Source organism: Trichosurus vulpecula, chromosome 5 (genome assembly GCF_011100635.1).
Source record: "Trichosurus vulpecula isolate mTriVul1 chromosome 5, mTriVul1.pri, whole genome shotgun sequence".
NCBI classification, from domain to species: Eukaryota; Metazoa; Chordata; class Mammalia; order Diprotodontia; family Phalangeridae; genus Trichosurus; species Trichosurus vulpecula.
This window is the reverse complement of record NC_050577.1, coordinates 249,077,345-249,102,102: the sequence shown is the minus strand read 5'-3', so window position 1 is coordinate 249,102,102 and position 24,758 is coordinate 249,077,345. Positions and strand designations below refer to the sequence as shown.

The window sequence follows — 24,758 nt, the reverse complement described above, 5'->3', positions numbered from 1 at the left end:
ACCAGGCAACTTGCTTTGCATTTAGTGAAGAAGGGTGCCTAACACCTGAATCTTTCTTGCAACTTCAAAATGATTAGAGCTGCTGTAAGCGTGCAGGGCTCAGGGAGAATTCAGGTGCCCATCTCTCGGAAGAGTGAAGATCATCAGTAAAATTCGAGAGCCGGAAAACAAAATACAAGGATCATAATGACTCAAATAGCAACATACTAAATATAACAAATGATCATAAAAAGAAATTCCACTTACATGTGTCATTTGGGACAGCAGATCAAGGAAAAATATCGATGTCGAAGCAAAGATGTACGTACCAGAGTATGGCTAGCTGGGGAGGATGCCTCTGAATGGCAGTCAAGACCTAACTTGAATCTTTATTCGTTATGAGAATCTAACTCCTCATCACAAAAAAAAAAAAAATGTTGGTGGTTTACAGACCAGAAAAAAACACAGAGGCAGTATGTGGGGAAGGTGTATACAGAGGAATTAGAAGGATCTGGAAGCGACCCTATAGGTCATCCAGATGACTCCCATTCACTTTACGGATCAGGAAACTGAGGCTTGGGGAGGCTGTGATTCTCCAAACATCACTCAGCTAGTTAGCGACAAACGAGCCTAGTTTTTGAACGTAGATCTTCCTGGCTCCAAATTCAGCATTCTCTCCACTACTACACGGGGCTTTTCTAGAAGAGTAAAACAAAACAAAACAACCGGCACAATCCCACTAGACAAATGAGGCGGTGAGGAGGACGCAGGTGGGGAAACTTGACCCGCCTCCCGCAAAGTGCGTCCGCAGGTCCGAGCGTTTCGGGGGCGCTGAGACCCGCAGCTGCAGGGTAGCCTAAGATACACAAATCAGGTCTCTGGGAGCCCCGTGGGAAAAATCTCTTCGCCCGTCCCCCGCTCCCCAGCAGGTCCCCGTCTTTCGGCGCCCCGAGGGGGAGGTTATTTTGGCTGCTGGGACATCCCTGGGCTCCCGGGCGGCTAGAAAGATTTCTTTTTCACCAGCAGAGGGGCCCCCACCTCCCACAGATAGGGGAGGTGGAGGGACGAATCCCGGCCGACTAATTCTAAGCCGACCCAGGTCCAGTCGCACCCTCAGCCCCCGAGGCTCGGGTGCCAGCCCGAAGCAGAAACGCCGCCGGCGGGGACCGCGTGGGCCCGCGACGCGCGAGCCTGCGCAGACCTCGGCAGTTTAGAACGCCCGCGGGGGGCTGGCCCGGAGGCGGAGCCAGAGCGCGCAGGGACCGTTACTCCCCGAGACTGAGGGGGTGGGAAAGGCGGGGGGCCGGGGGGGGGGTCCCTGATGGCTGGCTCCGGATTGGACGGTTCAGGGCGCGCTTTCTCGGTCGCCGGGTCCCTCTTCCCGAAGCGTGAAGGAGCCTTCGAGGGCTAAGGGATCTTTTCCCTCCGTTGGTCAGGCCGTGCCTCCTCCCTCTCTCTTAGTCTCTGCTTCAGAGGCGCCAGCTGATTGGGGAGGGGGGGTCGTCCCTTCCCTTCACCTCAGCCCTGGGTTTCAGACTGTCTCCGCCCCGCTCCCCCCATTCTTTTCCCTCCATCCAGACTCCTTGGACACTTATAAAGTATAAGCCAGCGCCTCCAGGAAGGGAGGAAGGGGAGGGGAGGGTTGAAAACGAGTCGGGGGGCTCCCCGCTCCCTCCTCCCCACCCTCCCTCCCTCACACCCGTGCGAGGAGGCGCTGAGGACGAGAAGCGTTAACGCGGGCGCTTCCTGTCCGGGGTCGCTCTGCAGCCTCAGCCTCGGCCTCTTCCACCCCCCCACCCCCCAGCCCCAAGCCCCGGACAGCCTCGATCTGGGAGGGGGGAGGAGGCTGGGAAGCGCTCGAGAGAAATGGGAAACACCCCGCGAGGGCGGGGGGAGGGGAGAGGAGGGGCAGGGCGCGCGCCGGGCTGCGCGGCCGCCTCCGGCTTCTCCAGTCTGGCCCCGAAGCGGGGCGGAGCGCAGGGGGCTCCCACGCGGGGGCTCGGCCGGCTCGTCTCGCTCCCCCGCGGGCGGCGGGCGCTCCTGCTGGCAGGAGCCCGGCTCACTCCCTTTGTTCTTTCTCTTCCCCCTCACCTCCCACTCCCCTCCTGTCTCGTGGTGGCGGCTCCTCCCGCCGGAGGCTGTCGGGCTGCTCGGGAGAAGGGGAGGGGGGAGGGGAGGGGGAGGAGGAGGAGGAAGGTGCTGGGGCTCCAGGGGCGTCGGGGGCGATGGCGAAGATCAGAGTGGCTTACGAGTACACGGAAGCGGAGGACAAAAGCATCCGGCTAGGCTTGTTCCTCATCATCTCCGGCATCGTGTCGCTCTTCATCTTCGGCTTCTGCTGGCTCAGTCCCGCCCTGCAGGACCTGCAAGCCAAGGCGGCCAACTGCACGGTGCTGTCGGTGCAGCAGATCGCCGAGGTGTTCGAGTGCACCTTCACCTGTGGCGCTGACTGCCGCGGCACCTCGCAGTACCCCTGCGTCCAGGTCTATGTCAACAATTCCGAGTCCCACTCCCGGGCGCTGCTGCACCGCGACGAGCACCAGCTGTTAACCAACCCTAAGGTAGGGACGGCGGGCCGGGGGCGGGAGACTCACCTGGGCGCCCTCAGCTCCGGGCTGGGTCCGGCTTGGGCCCGATGTACATTAGGTGTGTAGGTGGCAGGGGGCGACGGCCCCGCAGCGGGCGAGCTGGGGGACCCCGCTCTGTTCGTGAAGGACTAGAGCCGATGCCCCCACCGCTGCCGCTGCTCGCAGGTTTTCTTCTGAGAGCTTTCTGGGCTCCCCGGCTTCCGAGGCTGCACCTCCGACCGGCCTCGCTCCTCCTTAGCTCTCTGGGAATCCCGCACCTGTAAGAGGCGGCGGCGGCTCGCGGAGGAGAAACAAACACTTCGCAGTAAAGTTAACTTTTCTCTCCTCCTGGTTGAAGCCCGGCAGCCAGAAGCAGCCGCTGTGCACCCCACCCACCGTGGAGCAAGTCCCTATTCCGCGGGTCCCTAGTACCGCCGTCCGCCGGCTGACTGATGAGTGGGCGGGAGTGGGAGCTATCCATTAACGCCCTGCCAAGGCAGAGGTCCTGATTTCGTGGTCTTGCAATCATAGAGAAGGTCCAGGAGCTGTTGGGTGCTGGGGAGAGAGGGGTCAATTACTTTGATAAGGGCATAATGCAGGGATACTTCTTTAAAATACAAATCTGATCAAATGAAACCTATTGAACCTGCCTCCCCTAGAAACTTTTCCTGCCTAATTGAAAAATCAACCAATAAACTCCTATTAAGTGCCTGGCACTGTGCTAGAATACGAAGAATAAAACAATTTAGGGATACTTCTTTAAAATACAAATATGGTCAGATGAAAGCTAGTTATCCTTCCCTTTCAACTTCTACCTTATTTAAAAAATCAATAAATCAACAAGCATTTATTAAGTGCCTACTGTTTGCCAGGCTCTGTGCTAGGATTCCAACACAGAGAATGAAACCATCCTTAACCTCTAAGACCTTGCATGCTAATGGAGGAGTTGACATCTTGGGGACTCCCAGGACTGTGAGGTTCATTTTACACTAGGAAAACTGTTAGGGAGATCTGCTTATAAAATGCAATGTCCTTAATCTGGGAATTAATTGAGTTTTTGCAGCTCCCCTAGGGGCTACCAGAAAGACTTTTTTCCTTTTCTCTGTTTTCTTTCTTCCATCGTACACAGTAAAGGAAAGGATGGATCTTGGCAAAAGTGCTCAAGTTTTTTTCTAATTCCTCCTGATGCCTAGCTCCATGATTAAAGAGAAGAGATTCAGAGAGGATCCATGATGAGAACCAAAATTAAGGTCTACCGATTTAAACTACCCAGCTTGAATTTTTTTTTTAGTCTCCCTTTAGGGGAACAGTGCTCCACTTGTGTTGGTATTTTCAGTAGTTATTTTTCATTAGTAAAGAGAATTTTGAGAGGTGGTTTCATTGAGTATTAAAAACTAAACAGTAAAGCCCTTGCATTAAACATTAAATTCGTGGTTTGAGAAGTAAAGGAGCTTATTTAACCCAGGAGTCTTTGTTCCTAAATGAGCTTGAAGAAAACAAAGAGTTTTCTTCACTTTTTAGTTAAAAATGTAGATTTCAGAAACAAAGCAAAATTCCGGAAGAGGTTAGAGGAAATATAATTTTTAAACTTTCCAGGAAGTAATGATGTCTTAAAGATAATTATTACAAAGTAACCTGCTTAATACTCCACTGTGTAAAAATAATTTTTAGATAATCAAAGTATTAGAAACATTTAAAAATGGGGTGAACCAAGCCAAATAAGTGTCAGAAGAGTAATAGTGAATCATAAGATCGTAGAACTTCAGAGCCAAAAGACCATCTATTCCATGTTAGTTTTACTTAGAAAATGGAGACTTATAGTTACTGAAGCTCTGTTATCTTTAAGAGATACTTTCTCATACAGTAACAAATCATACAGCTCTACCTATTGCTAATAATTTAAGACAGAAAAACTACAAATTACTAAGCCCTGTAAAATACCTTGGACAAAGACTTAGTCAGAATCTCAAAGCAAGTTTTGAAAATTTTGGCAGAAGAAAAATTGGACGCATTAGTAGATAGATTTAAAATCACTTGGAAGCAAATAGTTTATGTAATACTTAGATTTGATTTCATATGCCAAGAATCTGTTTCTTTAGAGTGCCAAGTCTGATGCTGGCAGGATAGATCTTGAAGGAGTACCTGGGCAAAATAACATTTTTAAAGAAGCTTTAATAGGATTCAAGAAATAAGTCTAGGAAAAATACATATATATGTATGTATAGTGTGTTTTCTTTTTCCAAAATCCCTGACCTGTTATTTCATTGGTGTTAGGGAGCTCCTGATAAGGAATTTTCTCTACCTATTTGGGTCAGCTCTTCTTCTGCCATTTAAAGTCATTGTCTTTAAGGCACTGAGGGGTTAAATTACTTGCCCAGAGTCCAACCATATTAGATAATATTCCCAATTTACCCTTCCCATCAAGAAAGAAATCCTTCCTTCACAAAATTTCTCCTTCTCTAATCCACTTTTAATTTTTTTCACTTTTCTCCAATGACCTCTATCTGAAACTCCCTAAGCCCCACAAGCATTCCCTTTCCAGAACATGTATGGAGTATCCCTACCTCCAAAACCGGCGTAGACCCCCAGGAACCCAAGATTTCTTTCTTCTTCATCACCCATCCTCACCAGAAGCAAAATTTAGTAACCCATCTGTCAAAAAAATTAAACCAAGATTTTAAAGAATTTTTTTTCATCTTATCCCCAGCCCCAAACTCCACAACTACACTATTAATTGCAACGGAAGTCAGGAAGAGTTTTAGAAATAGTCAAAGAACATATGACCACCAAAATCATGTATTACTAAAAACACTGGTGAATAAATTTTGTTTCTAGCTGATCTGACTTTTAAAGGAGTTTTAATTCTGTTAGACTTAATTATCAGCATCTGTTTTGATTCCTGTTTTTATTGATTTTTCGGACAAGAAAATTAGAACAGAAGTGATTCCTCTATCAATTGCAATGTTAGAATTAACCCTCTTTTATCTGTAGACAGATTAACTCTTTTGTGAGCTTTCCCTTTGCCATCCTTGTGATAACATTCTTCTGAGTTATTTCCCTGGGCCATTGAGCTAGTATGTACTTAGGAGATATAAATGCACTTTAACATTCATTTTTAAAAAACATAATTGAGAAATTGAATTATGTTTGAATAAAGACATATATTTAAAGTGCTCTTCTGTTTACAGAATACCTGCAGCCAAGTGGTCCAGTGAATAAGAGCATGGAGACTTAGAGTTAGGAATTTTGTATCACTAGCTTGGCTGTGTGTGCCTCAACTTTCTTCATCTGTAAAAATAAAGATAATAACAGTACCTATATCATACAGTTGTTAATGCTTTTCAAACCTTAAAATGGTATATAAGTGCTACCTATTATTAAAGCTTTAGAAGAATTAGGAGGAAGAGTAATGTACTGTAAGTACTATGAAGGGGTTAGAAAATAGAGTAAAGGGAGGGAAAAAAGGTAAAATGACTAAAAGGAACTCTGTGCATTTAGGCTGAAGGATAGACAAAGCTAAGAGACCTCCAAGAACTATCATTTATGATAACTCACCAAGTCTCCAAAACTTTCTTCCCTCACCTCCTACCACGTACCCAGAGAGGTTGTTTAGTTCTGTTGGCAGCACACTCAACACAACAAACAACTTCCTCTGGGGCTCACATGTCCTGTTTAACTCAGGGGTGAGCCTAAAATCTCTGACTCAGACTTTTGAATGGAGTTTCAGGTTGTGGTTCACAAGACATGGCCAAAATTTATTGTCTCAACACCTTTTCAAATCTTTTTTCTTTTAGGAAAGGAACTATGAGTTATACTGATCTTATTTTTAAAATTGAGTAGGCCAAATAATTTTGCTTGTATCTTTAAATAGCTTTTTAAAACATTTGTTGAATTATCGCAAGAAACCACTAGTCTGTTGAAAAGACATACCTTCATGTTTGTATAGGATTTGGAAATAAATTTATAACTTTACCCCATCCCTCTTTAACTTCCATCTTTAGGCAAAATGTATAGAAATCACCTTTACTTGCAAAGCCCCCAGAAAAAAAAATTTGTTTCTGAAGGAATGATGAGATACTACATTTTGTTTCTTTGATAGCGATCTAGTGATTCTTGATATAATCTAATTAAATTATGAACCGTGAAGTATGTTGATTTTAATTACTTTTTACTATTATTATTAAATTATATATTAGACTCCTTAAAATATACTTCTATAAGTAATGATTAAATAAATGAATAAAATTGATTATCAACACTGATTTGTCATGTACATATACCTTGTTTGTAGTTTTTTTGAGGAAAGAATACATGTATATTTCAACAATTGTCATAAGGTTTACACAGATTTTATTATATTTTCATGTGTAGTAAGATATTTTATTTACTTAGAATTTGTAGTTAATATGTGAACAATTAAAGTTTTGCTTACTTCAAATAGTTTTACGAATTCTATAGTTCTTTTGCAGAATTTCATTTTCATTTGAGTTCCTAGATAAACAGCACATTTATCATCTGGTTAAAGTCTACTTACTTGTAGCAAAATCTTGAACAGAATGATCTCAAATATTACAAATATGCTAAGCTTTCTCTTATTCCTTACCTGGGTTATTTGTAGGTCATATACCAATTCTGCTAAATCAATTCATTCAAAAGATGTTCTTTGAGTTTTCACATTTTGTATTTGGCAGAAATGAACATATCTTTCTTTAAGCTCATTAAATAGCATTCTTGACTGCAAACCATTTTCTAGATGAAACAATTTCCTTCTGTGAATAGTATTTCTGTAAGTAGGTGAATTTAAATCATTTATTTTGTTTTATTACTTGCTCGAGTAACAGAGTCTGACAACTTGGATCGTGGGAGATTTTCCATCCCTCAGTATAAGTGCAAGACTATTGTGCCTTCTGTGACATTATTGATGCAACAGAATAAATGGACTAAGGAACCTGGATCCAGGGCCTGGTTTCATTTGCTAGGTATTTCCCGTCTAACAGTATCGCAGTAAAACAATTTATATTGATATCATGATATTTTCAATAGGGAAAATTAGAGCAGAGATTAATTGATTTAACTGCTAGAAAGTAGAAGGTTAATCACTGGTCATTTCTATAAAATCAATTTAATTGTTCTGTTATATCCCATCAACATATATTGTTTACCAAAGCAGCAATGAACTGTTACAAAAATGAATACTGTTAATTTGTAAAATCTTCAACTCTTAATATCTTTATATCTCCTGTACTACCTAGTGCAGTACCTTACACATACTAGGTTCTCAACAAATATTTATTGAGCAAATGAATATTGATTACAATATTCTTATGTTTACCTTTTTCAATTCTATTGGTAACAACAGAACTTACTATTTCTATTCCCCACAAAATGTTTCCTTTCCAGCCTACATTATTTTTACCAATGGAAACCTAGATTTAAAATTTTGAAGTCATGCTTGAATACTTATAAAGTGACAGATTAGAGCTTGAAAGGAGCTCGTGGTCATCTTGTTTATTCTCATTTTACAGATGAAAAAACTGGGGATACAAAAGTAAAATGATTTACTCAAGGATACAATTTATAAGTAGCAGAGCTGAGATTCAAACGCAGATTCTCTTGAGTCCACATCCAGCATCCTCAACATGGTGCTATACTGTCTTAAGATCAAAGAGTTGGAATGCCTCTCCCATATGTCCCTTCTTTTATATTTTTATTGAACTATTTCAATTATCTGCTAAGGAAGTTGCATCTTATAGATGTGAATCATACTTGTGCCATTATAGATCTTCATAAGATTATAGATTTAGAACTAGAAATATAAACTCTCCTGTTTAAGATTTAAACTTCTTCCAAACCTGTATCCTTTTCAGCCTTGCACATCCCCGCCCCGCCCCCCAGACTCTTCAGTCCATCCACATTGGCCTACTTGCTGTTTTTCCACACACTATGCTCCATTTCCCATTTCTGTCTTTCTCCTGTCTATTCTCCATGTGAGGTATATACTTCCTCCTCATCTGCATCTCTTGGAATCTCTGGTTTCCTTCACAACTTAGCTCAAAGCACCCCCTTCCACATGAAGTCAGATCCTCCCAGCTGCTAGTATCTTTATCCCCAAATTACTTTGTATTCATTTTGCACATATTCTGTATATAATTACAAATGTACATGTTTCCTTTGTTAGAATGTAAGTTCTTTGAGGCCAGGGACTTTCACTTTTGTCTTTGTGTTCCTAATGCTGACCACCGTACCGGACACATATTAAATGCATAAAAAATTCTCAGTAATTGACTGATTTTCTTTGAAGATCACCCCCTGACCCTCTGAAATAAATTCTTCTGAATTTCTGTAGCATTTACTATCTATGCCATTTATTTGGTACTTAACCCATGCAATTTTGTACTATTAGTTATTTTTTTAACATATATGCCCTGCCTCAACTAAGTGCCTGGAAGGTAGAGACCATATCGGATATCACAAAATTGTAAAGTTAGAAGTACCTTAGCATTCTCTATTCTAGATCAGCCCCTTCGTTTTAAAGATGAGGAAATAGACCCAGAGACAAGAAATAGCTTGTTCAAGGCCACCCCATCCTGCTGTCTCTAGATCCAATGAATATTCCATGACTGTGTATCTCTTTGCGATGATAGTGGTTTGACCTGACTTAAGTATCTTTGTTGATTATTTGTGTGGCCTTGGGCAGGTCACTTAACTTCTTAGTGCTTCATTTTTTTTTCATCTATAAATTGAAGGGACTGTATTAAATGATCTCTAAGGATGATTTCCATGATAAAAGATAAAAGTTAGAAGTTCACCTTGAATCCATCAAATTGCAGTGTATTGAAGTAGGTTTTTCCTACTTCTTCCTACTCAAGCAAAAATGACTAAAGCATTTTCTTTTGTCATTATAAAAATTAATTTGCTTTGAATTAACCCACAATTTAGATTAGATTTTCAAAGTGATCAACATGAGTATCATTTGGCAGAGAAAATTGTTGGAAGGGAATCCAAATAAACTGTATTTTTTGTGACTGTATTATTGTGACTGTATTATTGTGACTGTCCCACAGTGAGTTCACGTTAGTAGCAGTCAAGTTAATTTAGACCTCTTCAACTCTTTGAACGAATTGAATGCTAAGAATTTTTCATAGACTCTGAAAAGAATCAGATAAACACTTTTGAAGAATTAAGATTACAGGTCACCTAATAAAGGGCAATAGAGTAACCCTTTGGGAGTAGGTGGTAACAAGTACTAGTGAAGAATTACACAGGTAAAGTGTCATAAAGAATTGCATCAAAGACACACAGCTAATTGGAAAAGAGGTTATGTAGTGAAGACACAGGTTAACAGGTGAATAGTCTATGTGCTCCCCTGGCATCCACACAATGTCAAAAGAGCCAGAGAAAGTCCTTTAGCACATTAGGTGGTTGGAAGATCACCTATGGAAGATTTCCTGGGGGAGACTGATAAAGATTGCATGGAATGTTGGCAGAAATAAGTTGTAATCTGCACCATCAGAGGGAGTTAACACACTGATAACATCATAGATCACAGCACTGAGGCATGAAAAAAAATTGGTGACTTGAGCTTAACTGAATTTAAACTGGTTTTCTTTTGTTATTCAGGCCTACAACAACTACCATATTATGCAGTCACTTCAGGAGGACACGTAGTTAATATCCAAACATTGATTAGAACTTTTAAAGTCGATCTTTTTATAGTTATTTAAAAATACCTGAAATTTATATTTCTTTTAAGTACCTCGTAAAGCTCTTTACATTGGTTATTTTAATAGTATCTCCCCTTTTATAGATGAGGTAACTGAAGATCAGGGAGATTAAGTGACTTGCCCATGGTAACACAACCAGTCAGTGTCTGAAACAGGAACCCAGATTTTCCTTATAACAGGACTGGCACTCAGTTCATATCTCCTTGTGTCTTATTTATTGGAACCTACTGGTGTCACTCTGTTTAAAAAAAATCATTGCTAATTAAGCTGGGTACATAGATATTTGCAAGACTTACTGGCAGACACCAGAGGTTGCTGAAAGATTCAGCGTTATGCATTTACTTCTTATATTTATGTAGGAATTCATCAGCAACACTCTATCAGCTATCCAGCTCAGGGGTGGGGAACCTGTGTTCTTGTGGCCACTTTAGGTCCTCAGGTTCAAACTTTTGACTGAGTCCAAGTTTTGCAGAACAAATCCATTTATTAAAGGGATTTGTTCTGTGATGTTTGGATTCAGTAAAAGGGCCACACGTGGCCTTGAGGCTGCAGGTTCCCTACCCCGATCCAGCTTATCTTCCAAATCCATGTGGTATTCTCTGCTTAACTTCAGCTAATTTCTTACACCTTGTCCTTCAATGTTTTTGAGCTGATGTTTATTTGATTTCACAGAACACCTGAGTAAAAATTAAAAGCATCAATATGTGACATTTAAGAGTTTTAGGGATTCAAAATTCCAGCTTGTAGAGAGTGTTCCTACTTTGAGAAGTGTTGGAAAATATTTTCAGAAGGACATAATGGCTAGACTTTCACTTTTAGGGATATGTTGATAAGACAATGATAATTAATTTTTAAAAAGTTCTTTTATCATAAAGTATTATTTTATTTTAGCCTGTTTATATCTTAAAAATAGATTTTTATTTCATGTTCAAATTTTATCAAACATGTCAGAGTTCATGTTGTACCAGTATAACCTTCAGGAAGCTAGGATTACCTCTATACTACAACAGAGCATCAGGGTATGACTTTTGTCAAGTTTTCATCATGATACCGTAGTTGCCTTTTTAAAAAATGCTACTATGGTTTGTATAGTCCTGAGTATGAGGAGCTCAGCTTCAGGCAGTCAATCAGTAAATATTTATTAAGTGCCTACTGTGTGCCACCAGGCTTATCACTTAATAAGGAATTATTTGACTGTAGTAACCCACGAAACAAGGAAAAACATAAAATTATAGTCACTTGTATGATCATAGATAGAAATACTACTAGAGGAACTAAACCATATCAACATTTGTATTCTCTCTATTATTGAAATCTGAAGACAAAAAGGGGGCTGCAGCTAAGTGGAAGACTGGCTCACAGATTCTCCATGGAGAGGCAAATAAAGTAACTGGTTGAGTTGGTTTTATTGTGCATCCAGAGACAACAAGAAGTATTTCGTGGGATACTTGGTCATTTCACGTTACATTGCTTATCATAAACATTTGCCAAAAGACCCCCATGAAAACTGTAACTTACATGCCACAAGATCTGTTGTGGAAAATGGAGAAATTATATGAAGAATTTTATATAACCCAAAAAATTAAATCAACATACCCGTTGATACTTGGAAACTTCATTGCAGAGGGCTGAATGGGAAGGGTAGCAAAAAATAACTTTGAAAATATGGTTTGGAAGCAAGAAATGAGAGAGACCAAAGTCTTGAAGGCTATGTAGAAAGCTCATGTCTATATATCATGAATGCTTTGAGAAGAGTGAAGAGTAAAGAGGCATTGGATGTGAGAAGCACCAAATAACATCACAAAATTGAAATTGATTATAATTTAACAGACAAGAAATGGCTGATTCCCAATGTGTGGTTACTTTTTTTCTGAATCTATTATCTGTGAACAATCAGGCTACTAACTGAATAGAAAAAAGATAAAAACACCAAATCAGGAGAAATAAAAAGTGAAATGATGAGGCACATAATTGAGGCAACTTTACTATGATTTTACTATGATTGACTAAATCATCCAAACTCCTCAAGAGCTATCCAATCCAAGCATAATTAATAAATACCTACTATTATTGCAGCTAGTTCCTAGAAATACAAAGACAAAAATGAAACATTTATTCCTTTCTAGGATGTGCTCCTGGCTCCCTTCACCATGCCCAGAAACCTCATAGTTCTGGAAGCTCATTCCAACCCTGGAATTCACACACTTCAGCCTCTCCCTCTGATTTAGTGGTTCCTTCTGGAACTTTAAGGAAGGCACCCAGGCCAGCTATGTCTCATTCATCTCCAGGGTGTACTTCAAACTCACTTTCTCTACTACGACCAGGAATTGGGCACCTCCTCTTTCTTTTCAACTTGTTTGTATATGTTGCCTTCCTAGAATGTAAACTCCTCAAGAGCAGGGATTATCTTTCTTATATTTGCACAATACCTTTTATATAGTAAATGCTTAATAGGGGTTTGTTAACTGACCAAAAGAGTTCCTTTTCTCAGGGAGTTTAAATATTATTTGGGGAGACAATATGTATAGAATACGTAACTACATATTGAATAAATGCAAAATAAATGTTAGTTTAAGGGAGGGAGGGAACTAGTAGTTGGAGGGATCAGGAAAGGCTTCACATGTGCAAGGTAGCACTGGAGCTGAATCATGAAGGAAATAAGGAATTCTGACAGAATTAAGGAGGGAGTGAATTTCAGACATTGGGATGGACACAGAGATAGGAAATGAGTGCCTTGTGTGAGGACAGCTAGAACGCCAGTTTGGCTAGAATGATCATTAAGTACAAAAAAGGAAGTAATTTATAATGAGATTGTAAAGGTAGGTTGGGCCAGGCAATAATGGATTTTAATCACTCAATTAATAAACATTTTTAAGGGGCTACTATGTGCCAAACAAGCTAACAAAAGAATTTTTATGTTATCTAAAAAGCAGTAAAGAGGCTCTGCAGTTTATTGAAGAGAGAATGACATGGTCCAATCTGTGTTTAAGAAAAGTCATTTTAACAGCTATGTGATGGATGAACTAGAATGCAGAAAATCAGACAGGGATCCCAATTAGGAGGCCATTGCAGTAGCCCTGGAAAAAAAGTGATGAGGGCCTGAACTAAGGGGGTAGCTTTGTGAGTAGTGAGAAGGGGACAGATTCAAGGTAGAAATGGCAAGGTTTTTCAGCTGACTGGGTAGAAGAGATGTGGGTGAGTGAAAAATTGAGGATAACACCAAACTTATACCCTTAATAGAAATAGGAAAGTTCAGAAGAAAAGTGGGTTTTGCAGGAAATACATGTTTTGTTTTAGAAATATTGAATTTGAGATCTTTGGGACATCCAGTTTGAAATGTCCAATAGGCAGTTAGTGACATGGGATGTGGAATTAGAGCTCAGGAGAGAAACTAAGTCTTAATCTAATGAGTTGGAAGAAAGGATAATACAATAAAGGGACAAGAGTTTCAAGAGTAGAGGGCAGTGTGGAATTGAACATGTTAACAATAGGGGTGAGACTAGAAAGGGAGAATAGTGACATCAGAATAGAAATAATGGGCTAAGAAAGTACAGACCTGGTGGAGGGTTTGGAGGTCATGGTGAAAATTAAGAATACATTTAGGTGGAGTAAGGCATAGGAATAGATGTGATGATAAGATCAGTCAGTCACTAAGAGTTTAGTAAGCCCCTATTATGTGACAAGCACTATGCCCAGCACTAGGGCTACAAAGAAAGGCAAAGACATTCCCTTCCGTGAAGGAGCTCCCAATCTAAGGAATGTCAGACTTTGCAGTCATGGAAGTAGAACACTCATGGGTGATGGTGGAATCTAGCATGTGACCATCTCTGCCTGTGGCTGAAGGGGAATGAGGGAGTAGGACATAGGAAATTAGTAAATTGAGGAAGGGGGAGGTTAGGGTGTTTGAGGGAGCATCAACATGCTTAGTCAAGTACCCTAATACGAGGAAAGAAGATGAGGAAAAAGAAAAAGACAATGAGCCAAGTTTTGAACTCCATGAGAAAGGTGGAAGAATGATTCAGAGACCAGTAGACAATAACCACCATGTTTGGGATTAGTCAATAAGTTTTGACAGAATGAACTTCAGAGAAGGGATTGCATTCTGAAACTTGTTAGATTCAAATTTTTAAAAAATGAAGATGTAGACATATCCCTCAACCCTTCTGCCTCAAATGACAGTTATATCTTGCCCAATTAAACTCCCTAGAAGCTTACCTTATGTTATCCAAGTGTGCTTACTTAAAAGAATTAGCTTTGTTCGCTAATGCATATTCATAATATTTTAAGATACTCATTTAGAGGGCGGAGCCAAGATGGCCGCATGAAGGCAGCATGTTACCGGAGCTCTCTCACAAGGTCGGTCAGATTCCCATAAAAAAGTGAATTTGAGCAGATTTGAGAGAGTCAGAAACCGGGAGGAGTCTGCGTGGGGCAAATTTCCGAGCTGGGAGAGTCTGAAAGGCTGGAGGCATGAACCTGTAGGCTCGGAGAGTGCTCGGTGGGGAGCCGCTCCAGACCAAGGCGGAAGCGGCTGGCCAGGAAATCCACGTGGGAGACGGGCTGGGAGAAAGCTGGGCGCCCGAAACCGGCGGAGATCCCCAGGCCTCCCAACACAGAACGGCAGTCTGTGGAAGCGAGGAGAGGCAGCGCAGCTCCACCGGCCGTGAATTACCGTCTCCAGAAGTTTGCAGCCCAAACGTATTAAACGCGGATTCTTGAACTTCCGGGATGCTTAATGGCCAGGTAAACAGCTCTAATCCCTCCCCTCCCCACCCAGAGAATCCCTCAGGGAAAAAAAATAAAGAACACTGGAACTGAGCAGAAAGTAGTGGGGCTTCAGTGACCAAATAGCAGAAGTTCATTAGTCCCATAGGGGCAGAGTCGGCAGGGGTCAACGCCAGGAGCCCAGATGTAACCTTACTCCCCCAGGGGAAGTGCCAGACATCAGCTCAAACAACAAACAGCTGAGACCATTGCTGAAAAGCAAGTGCTGAAGAACACCCACAGGGAGTGAGATGCCAGGGAGCCAGACCCCTCCCCCACACCTCAGGAAACTGAAGGTTATAATTCTAGACTCACAACCCCCAGAATAAGAAAGCTGGGACAGAAAGCCCTGGGACCCAAAGGTAGAAATTCGTTGTAAAGCCAGCAAAAGGCAAACCAACATGAAGAAGAACACAAAAAAACCGAGGACAATAGATTCTTTTTATGGAGTCAGGCAGGATCAAAATACAAATATGGAAGAAGAAAGTAACGATACTGTAGATACCTCAGATACCTCAAAAGGTAATATGAACTGGTCTCCAGCCCAAAAAGCACAGCTGGAAGAGCTAAAGGAAGATTTTAAAAACCAAATTAGGGAGCTAAAAGAAAATATGGAAAAAAAGATTGGCGAAATGGCTACGGAGATTCAGAATCTAGAGAGAGAAAACCACACCCTAAGAGGCAAAATCAACCAATTGGAAAAGGAGACTCAAAAGCAAAATGTAAACACTAACTCATTAAAAATTAGACTTGAGCAAGTGGAAGCTAATGAATCTATGAGGCACCAAGAAGTAATAAAACAAAATGTAAAGAATGAAAAAATAGAAAAAAATGTGAAATATCTGATTGGCAAAACAACTGACCTGGAAAATAGATCCAGGAGAGACAATCTGAGAGTTAGTGGTCTACCGGAAATACACGATGAAAAAAAGAGCCTTGACAGTATCTTCGAAGAAATTATCAAAGACAACTGCCCAGAGGTCCTAGAACCAGAGGGCAAAATAGTCATTGAAAGAATTCACCGATCACCCCCTGAAAGAGATCCCAAACTGAAAACACCAAGAAATATTATAGCCAAATTTCAGAGCTATAAACTGAAGGAGAAAATACTGCAAGCAGCCAAAAAGAAGCAATTCAAATATCGTGGAACTACAGTCAGGATCACGCAGGATCTCTCAGCTTCCACATTAAAAGACAGGAGAAATTGGAATATGATATTCCAAAGGGCAAAGGAGCTGGGACTACAACCAAGGATCAACTACCCAGCAAAACTAAGCATAATTTTCCAGGCAAGGCGATGGACATTCAATGAAATAAGGGAATTCCAGACCTTCCTGATGAAAAGGCCAGAACTCAATGGAAAATTTGATCTCCAAATACAAAACTCAAGAGAGACATAAAAAGGTAACCGGGGGAAAACCCCCACAAACCTTATTAACCAATAAGGGTAGGTTGTTTACATCTTTATGTGGGATTATATCATCTGATATATGTTATATATATGTATATATATATATATACATATATATATATACATATGTATATATATATATATATATACACACACATATATAAGTCATTCTTGTGAATGGTACAGCTATTATGACAATTGAAAGGGATATACATAGGTTGTGAATGCATGTATAAATTAACTGATGTAAAGATATAAAATATAAGTAAGAGATATAAAGGGAGGACTATGAGGGAAGTGGTAAGGAGGTAGTAGAAAAGGGTAAATTACACCAAATGAAGTGGCACAAAAACATATTATAGTAGAGGGAAAGAAGGGAGGGAGAAGAGCAGTATTTGAGCTTTACTGTCATCTGTTCTAGTTCAAGAAGGGAATAACATACTCTGATAAGTTTAGAAATTTAACTTGTCCTATGGGAAGTGGGAGGGTAAGGGGGGAAAAAGGGAGGGGGGTGGTCAGAAGGGAGAGGAGAAGTAGCAAGTGGGTAACGGTAAGATAAGGGAGGGGAATAAAGAGGGAGGGTTAACTGAGGAAAGCGGCGGTCAAAAGCAAAACTTTGTTGAGGAGGAGAAGGGGAAAGGGAAAAATAAAAGCATAAACAGGGGGAATTAGGATGGAGAAAAAGACGCAGATAGAAATCATAACCCTGAATGTGCAGGGGATGAACATTCTCACAAAACAGAAGCAGATAGCAGAATGGATTAAAAACCATAATCGTACAATATGCTGTTTACAAGAAACACATTTGAAACAGGGGGATACACATAGGGTTAAGGTAAAAGGCTGGAGTAAAATATATTGTGCCTCAGCTAAAGTAAAAAAAGCAGGTGTAGCAATCCTAATCTCAGACAAAGCAAAAGTAAAGATAGATTCAATTAAAAGAGACAAGGAAGGACATTATATCCTGCTGAAAGGCACCATAAACAATGAAGCAATATCATTGCTTAACATATATGCACCAAGTGGTAAGGCATACAAATTCTTAGAGGAGAGGTTAAGGGAGTTACAGGAAGAAATAGACAGCAAAACTATAATATTGGGAGACCTCAACCTCCTCCTTTCTGAACTTGATAAGTCTAACCTCAAAATAAATAAGAAAAAAGTTAAGGAGGTAAACAGAATTTTAGAAAAGACACATATGATAGACCTCTGGAGAAAACTGAATGGGGATAAAAGGGAATATACTTTCTTCGCAAAAGTACATGGCACATACTCAAAAATTGACCATGTACTAGGGCATAAAAACCTCACAATCCAGTGCAGAAAAGCAGAAGTAGTCAATGCATCCTTTTCAGATCATGATGCAATAAGAATCATTTTTAATAAAGTACCATGGAAAAATAAGCTAAAAACTAATTGGAAACTAAATAATTTAATTCTAAAGAATGAGTGGGCCAAAGAACAAATCAGAGAAACAATTAATAACTTCATTCAAGAGAATGACAATAATGAAACAACATACAAAAACTTATGGGATGCAGCAAAAGCAGTTTAGGGGAAGTTTTATATCCCTAAATGCCTACACGAATAAAATAGGGAAAGAGGAGATCAATGATCTGGGCATACAGCTGAAAAAGCTAGAAAAAGAGCAAATTGAAAACCCCCAATTAAATACCAACTTAGAAATAATGAAAATCAAAGGAGAGATTAATAAAATTGAAACCAAGAAAACTATTGAATTAATAAATAAAACAAAGAGCTGGTTTTATGAAAAAACCAATAAAATTGATAAACCTTTGGCCAATTCAATTAAAAAAAAGAAAGAAGAAAATCAAATTACCAGTATCAAAAATGAAAAGGGTGAGGTCACCTCTAATGAAGAGGAAATCAAAACAATAATTAGGAACTATTTTGCCCAACTGTATGCCCATAAATTTGACAACCTTAGAGATATGGATGAATATCTACAAAAACATAAACTGCCCAGGCTAACAGAGAAGGAAGTGAAATTTCTTAATAACCCCATATCAGAAGAAGAAATTGAGCATTCCATCAATGAACTCCCTAGGAAAAAATCTCCAGGGCCAGATGGTTTTACATGTGAATTCTATCAAACATTTAAAGAACAACTAATTCCAATACTTTGTAGACTATTTGGGAAAATAGGTGAAGAAGGAGTCCTACCAAATTCTTTTTATGACACAAATATGGTACTAATACCCAAACCAGGTAGAGTCAAAACAGAGAAAGAAAATTATAGACCAATTTCTCTAATGAATATTGATGCAAAAATTTTAAATAAAATATTAGCAAAAAGATTGCAACAACTCATTACGAGAATAATACACTATGACCAGGTAGGATTTATTCCAGGAATGCAAGGCTGGTTCAGTATTAAGAAAACTATTAGCATAATTGACCATATCAACAACAAAACTAGCAGAAACCATATGATCATCTCAATAGACGCAGAAAAAGCCTTTGACGAAGTACAACACCCATTCCTATTAAAAACGCTAGAAAGCATAGGAATAAGTGGAACCTTCCTCAAAATTATAAATAGCATCTACCTAAAACCATCGACAAGCATTATTTGTAATGGGGATAAACTAGATGCATTCCCAATAAGATCAGGGGTGAAACAAGGATGTCCATTATCACCCCTATTATTCAATTTGGTACTAGAAACATTAGCTGTAGCAATAAGAGAAGAAAAGGAAATTGAAGGAATTAGAATAGGAAAAGAAGAAACTAAATTATCACTTTTTGCAGATGATATGATGATTTATCTAGAGAATCCTAGAGAATCAAGTAAAAAACTACTTGAAATAATAAACAACTTTAGCAAAGTTGCAGGATATAAAATAAACCCACATAAATCCTCAGTATTCCTATACATTACTGACAAAGCCCAACAGCAAGAGATAGAAAGAGAAATTCCATTCAAAGTTACTGAAGGCACTATAAAATATTTGGGAGTCTATTTGCCAAGACAAACCCAGGGCCTATATGAACATAACTATGAAACACTTTTCACGCGAATAAAATCAGATCTAAATAAATGGAAAAATATCAGTTGCTCATGGTTAGGCCGAGCTAATATAATAAAAATGACAATTTTACCTAAATTAATCTATCTATTCAGTGCCATACCAATCGAACTACCAAAAAGTTATTTTACTGAGCTGGACAAAATAATAACAAAATTCATTTGGAAAAACAAGAGGTCTAGAGTATCTAGGGTATTAATGAAAGACATGCTAGAGAAGGTGGCTTAGCCACACCAGATATTAAACTGTACTACGCAGCAGCAGTCATCAAAACTGCCTGGTACTGGTTAAGAAACAGGGGTGTGGATCAGTGGAATAGGATAGGTACACAAGTAGGAGAAATCAACAAGTTTAGCAATCTACTCTTTGATAAACTCAAAGAGGCCAGCTTCTGGGCTAATAATTCACTATTTCACAAAAACTGTTGGGACAATTGGAAAATGGTAGGGCAAAAACTGAGCATAGACCAATATCTTACATCATATACCAAAATAAAGTCAAAATGGGTTCATGATTTAGGAGTAAAAGCTGATATTATAAGTAATTTGGGAAAGCAAGGAATAGTTTACTTATCAGATTTATGGAAAAGTAAAGAATTCATGACCCAACAAGAGATAGAGAGCATTACAAAATGCAAAATGGATAATTTTGATTATGTCAAATTGAAATGTTTTTGTACAAAAACAGCCAATGCAACAAGAATTAGGAGGGAAGCAGAAAATTGGGAGAAAATCTTTGCAACTAGTATCTCTGATAAAGGCCTCATTTCTAAAATATACAGGGAACTGAGCCAAATATATAGGAATACAAGCCATTCCCCAATTGAGAAATGGTCAAAGGATATGAACAGGCAGTTTTCAGAGGAAGAAATTAAAGCTATCTATAGGCATATGAAAAAATGCTCTGGATCACTACTGATTAGAGAAATGCAAATCAAAACAACTCTTAGATACCACATCTCTCCTGTCAGATTGGCTAAAATAACCAAACAGGAAAATGATAAATGCTGGAAAGCATGTGGGGAAATTGGAACATTGTTGCATTGCTGGTGGAGTTGTGAGCTGATCCAGCCATTTTGGAGAGCAGTTTGGAACTATGCCCAAAGGGCTATAGATATGTTCATACCCTTTGACCCAGCAATACCACTTCTAGGGTTGTATCCCAAAGAAATCACACAAGCGGGAAAAGGACCCATATGTACAAGGATATTTATAGCGGCTCTTTTTGTGGTAGTCAAGAATTGGAAATCAAAGGGATGCCCATCAATTGGGGAATGGCTGAACAAGCTGTGGTATATGAAGGTGATGGAATACTACTGTGCCATAAGAAATGGGGATGATGCAGACTTCGTAACAACCTGGAAAAACCTACATGACATAATGCTGAGTGAGCGGAGCAGAGCCAGGAGAACGTTGTGCACAGCCACAGATATATGGATTCCGTGAGGACCAACCCTGACATACTGCACTCTTCTCAGCAACCTAAGGGGCAAGGACAACTCCAGGGGACTCACAATGGAGAATGCTATCTTCATCCAGAGAAAGAACTGTGAAGTTTGAATACAGAGCGAGGCGCACTACATGCTCGCCTTTTTTGCTTCTCTTTTGTTTTTGTTTTTGGGTTGTTTTTTTTTTTTGGTTCTGTTTCTTCTTTCTCATGATTCATTCCATTGGTCAGAATTCTTCTCCACAACTTGACTAGTGCATAAATTAATTCAATGCGAAGTTATACATGACAGTTATATGAGCTTCCATGCCGTCTTGGGGAGGAAGGGGGGAGGGAGGGGAGAAAATCTGGAACTCAAAACTATGTAGAACCATGTGTGGTAAACTAAAAATAAATAAATTAATTTTAAAAAAAGAAATAATTGGGATGCTAATATGCTACATCCCACTTTAGTATTAAAGTTCTTCCATAAAAAAAGATACTCATTTAGAATAGAAAGTTACATACTTCCCACATGATTTCCTTAAATTTCAGGCAGTCAAGCTACTATGAAGACGTATTTTGTAGATGTACTCCCAAGATACTAATGTGATCAGAGGTTAATAAATGTGACCATTGCCAAATGAAAAATAAGAAAGTTTAGATGTAAAATGCAGAAGTTTCTCCTAAGAAAATCCTTATTGTCCCTGACAAGGGCAATGTGCCCATAAATAAGCCCAACTGAAATTGCATTGATGGCACCAGCTACTGACCACCTAGCCAAATAAGGTCTGAAAGGCTAGCCAAAAAGCTCTCAATCCACCTTCAGAGAATAGACTAGGTAAACAAATGAACATAATACATCACATCACTCCTGTGCAGCAGGAACCTTCCTCCATTTTTTCAAAGGAGACAGTTCCCATTCCAGTTCAGACAGATTAGTAACAGAGAATTTACTTGCTAGTAGTATGGCATTTTAATTCACACTAGTCTTTTCTACTATGCTTTACTACCATGGCATTTATTTTCAGGTGTCTTCCTACAAAGGGCTTAGAACACTCAGGGAACGTATCATTCAAGTTTTATTCCCAAATTATGAATCTATAAAGGTAATAAGAAGTGTCGAGTCACTATTTGTGGCTTACAAAGGGAGCGAGGATAGACATCAAAGGATTTTTGATGAGCTTGGAAAAAACAAGGGACTTAAGGAAACTTGGAGGAAAAAGGGGAGCAAATGCTGGCAGACATTCTACCTCTTCCTCTGTGATTGTCCTTGTTGTAAAGAATAGTTCTGGCCTCAAAGCCAGGTAGACCTGAGTTCAAGGCCCATCTCTGATACATATTTACTGATTGTGTGTACCTGAGTAAATTCTTTAACTTCTCAGTGCTCTGGGCAGCTAAGACTCTAAGTTGCTGAGTAGGTTCAGTTCTTGCATTGTCGAAGGAGTTTCCTAGTCAAAAGTTCTCTGTACAAATTAAATTGTGTCCAGTCCCTCTCCCTTCCTTCTTCCATGCTGGGCTACTATTCACAGCAATAGAATTAAACTTCTTCACAATGCCTCTCCAGAATCCTGTCTAAAGCCATAGATATTATAAGGAGTTCAGGTTTCTAGCTAAAGTGGTGGGTTCCCAGTCTTTGGGGGTCCTCATTTTGGCAATTGATTGACATCAGTAAAGCTTCCTCAGGAAATAATAAAAATCTATGCCAATGTCTATTCTTTTATCAGCATCAGCACTATTGTGTTCCTTCCTATCTTTCTGTCCATATAGAGGCCTGGCTTTGCCCAGTTGATGCTGAAGAGCTGGCCCTCCTCTCTAGTACTGACTGAAACTTCTATAGAATCCACACGCTTCTCTTGGAGCATGTGTTGCAATACTTCTTGCTTCTCCTACCATGTCAAGACCCTCCTTTTCCCACCATCATCCAGCTTACTTTATGCATGCTTTGGAGAGCCACCCCTGAGATGCAAAGGCAAATGTGTTTTATTTTCAATACTATGTTATCTTTAAAAATTTGGGAGAGTATTTTAAAGTCAAGAAGTAACATGATGTAGTGGAAAAAGATTCAAGTCTTATCTCTGATGCATAGTACTGTGTCACCTTTGTCAAGAAAGGCATTTAACCTCTCACTGCCCTGGGCAACTAACTGTATGAGACTTACTAGACAGGCAATTTGCTGATCTTCCTCTCTGGAGGGATTACAGTGGATTACAGGGAGTTGACCTGGGGTGAGTGGTATGGGTCTATCAACCTTGCCAGTGCTTTTTTCCTGCTATATTCCGGTGGGTAAAACTAGTCAGAACAGTTTTCTTTCACCTGGGAAGGAGTCCAGTATATCTTTGTCATCCTTCTCCAAAGCTATCTAAATTCTCCTTCATACTGCCACATATTTTTAGGCAGAGAGTTTCTGGGCTCTGTCTCTGTGTTTGGCCAAGTAGTCCATGGCCTGAAGAGCAAAGCACTAGACAAAGGTTCTCTCCCCTTTGAGGTCAGGACCAGTGGAGGAATTTTGCCAGTACTTCCCGCTGCAATCAGTTATTTGTGGGGCATGTTAGCACCCACTAGAGATATGTGCTAAACAACTGGTTTGAACGCATTATAAGAAAATGAATGTTGAGAAATGGATCCATTGTCAATTTGGACATTTGGGTGATGATACCATGCTGTGCTAGCCATAGGACCGTATGATCCCTCTAAGAGCAGGACAGCTATTCCTAATCCAAGTGGCTCTCAACCTTTCCCCAGATAGGCACTCTCCCATCTCAGGGCAAGAGTTTTGCCCCTGCTGATCAACAGCTGTACCATTATGCATCTGCCGAGGTCATATATCTTACATCCCAGAAACCTTGTCTATGACAAATCAATGCAACCCTGGAAAGGGGAAGGGTCTTCATCTAATGATTTCTTGAATTCTATCTTCAGGAAGATTTATCTGATAAGAAAATGCTGTTTTTGGATGGAATTCTGGTCACAACCTAGCACTTCTTCCCAAGTGCAGAAGTGCCCTGGCCTCAAGGTTGTTGCCTCTTCAGAAGACTCCATATGCCATGGAGAAGTAGCTCAGGTACAGAAGTAACTCAATTGGCTGACTTCCTTTCCTCTGAGATGATTCAGGAAACTTCTTCCCAGAAAGGACTTGGGAGAACAAGAGATATTATTGCTTGGAAGTCATTTGTTTTCTCATAGGTGAAATTATTGATATTTAGCTGTGATGGGTATGTATTTACCACATTGGGGAGAGTAGGGGACTTCCCTTTTCTTCCTTTTCACCTCTTGTACTGCCCATGCTAGAAGGACTGTCCAAATAAAAAGCCCTATAAGCATGTAAAGAGTGCAATGTCCTCTAGATGTATTAAACTCACTGCCTCCAAAATTCCCAAATGTGGCCCAAACCAGATTAAAAAGTAATTAGAAAATGTTTAACAAAATAATTAGAAATATAGTACAACATAGATTACATTAATTTGTGATTTTTCTAAGTCAATATGAAGCCAAATTTCAATTTGAGTTTGACACCACTGGTCTCGTAGATCCTTAGGCCCTTGCTTGGGAGTGGTATGCCGAAAGGACAAAGCTGCTACCAGGACCTGATAGGCTCTGGCTTCCTGGTCATTGAGGGACATAAGAAGTCCCAGCCATGTGAACTCTGAACTTCTAAGACTTGATGGGTTACTAAGACCATGGGAATAACCCTGATGACTTACTGGCCAGGTGTAAGGTTAATGGGGAGTAATATCTTCCCCACCCACTAACAGGCCTCACATGGAGCCCATTAAGGGAACCTTGCTTAGGGGAAGCTTGCTTGAAGGAAGGTTTCCACATGTTTTGGTACTAAGCT

At 40.1% G+C, this 24,758-nt stretch overlaps 1 protein-coding gene across 1 annotated transcript in view; it reads left to right on the top strand.

Annotated features, from left to right (window-relative positions):
* The first annotated feature begins 2,204 nt into the window (after window positions 1-2,204).
* KCNMB4 (potassium calcium-activated channel subfamily M regulatory beta subunit 4) overlaps window positions 2,205-24,758 on the top strand; it is a 102,089-nt gene continuing 79,535 nt past the window's right edge. Inside the window, exon 1 of the mRNA XM_036761092.1 lies at window positions 2,205-2,540. Coding sequence (XP_036616987.1) covers window positions 2,205-2,540 — 336 coding nt within the window. The remainder of the gene's footprint in view (window positions 2,541-24,758) is intronic.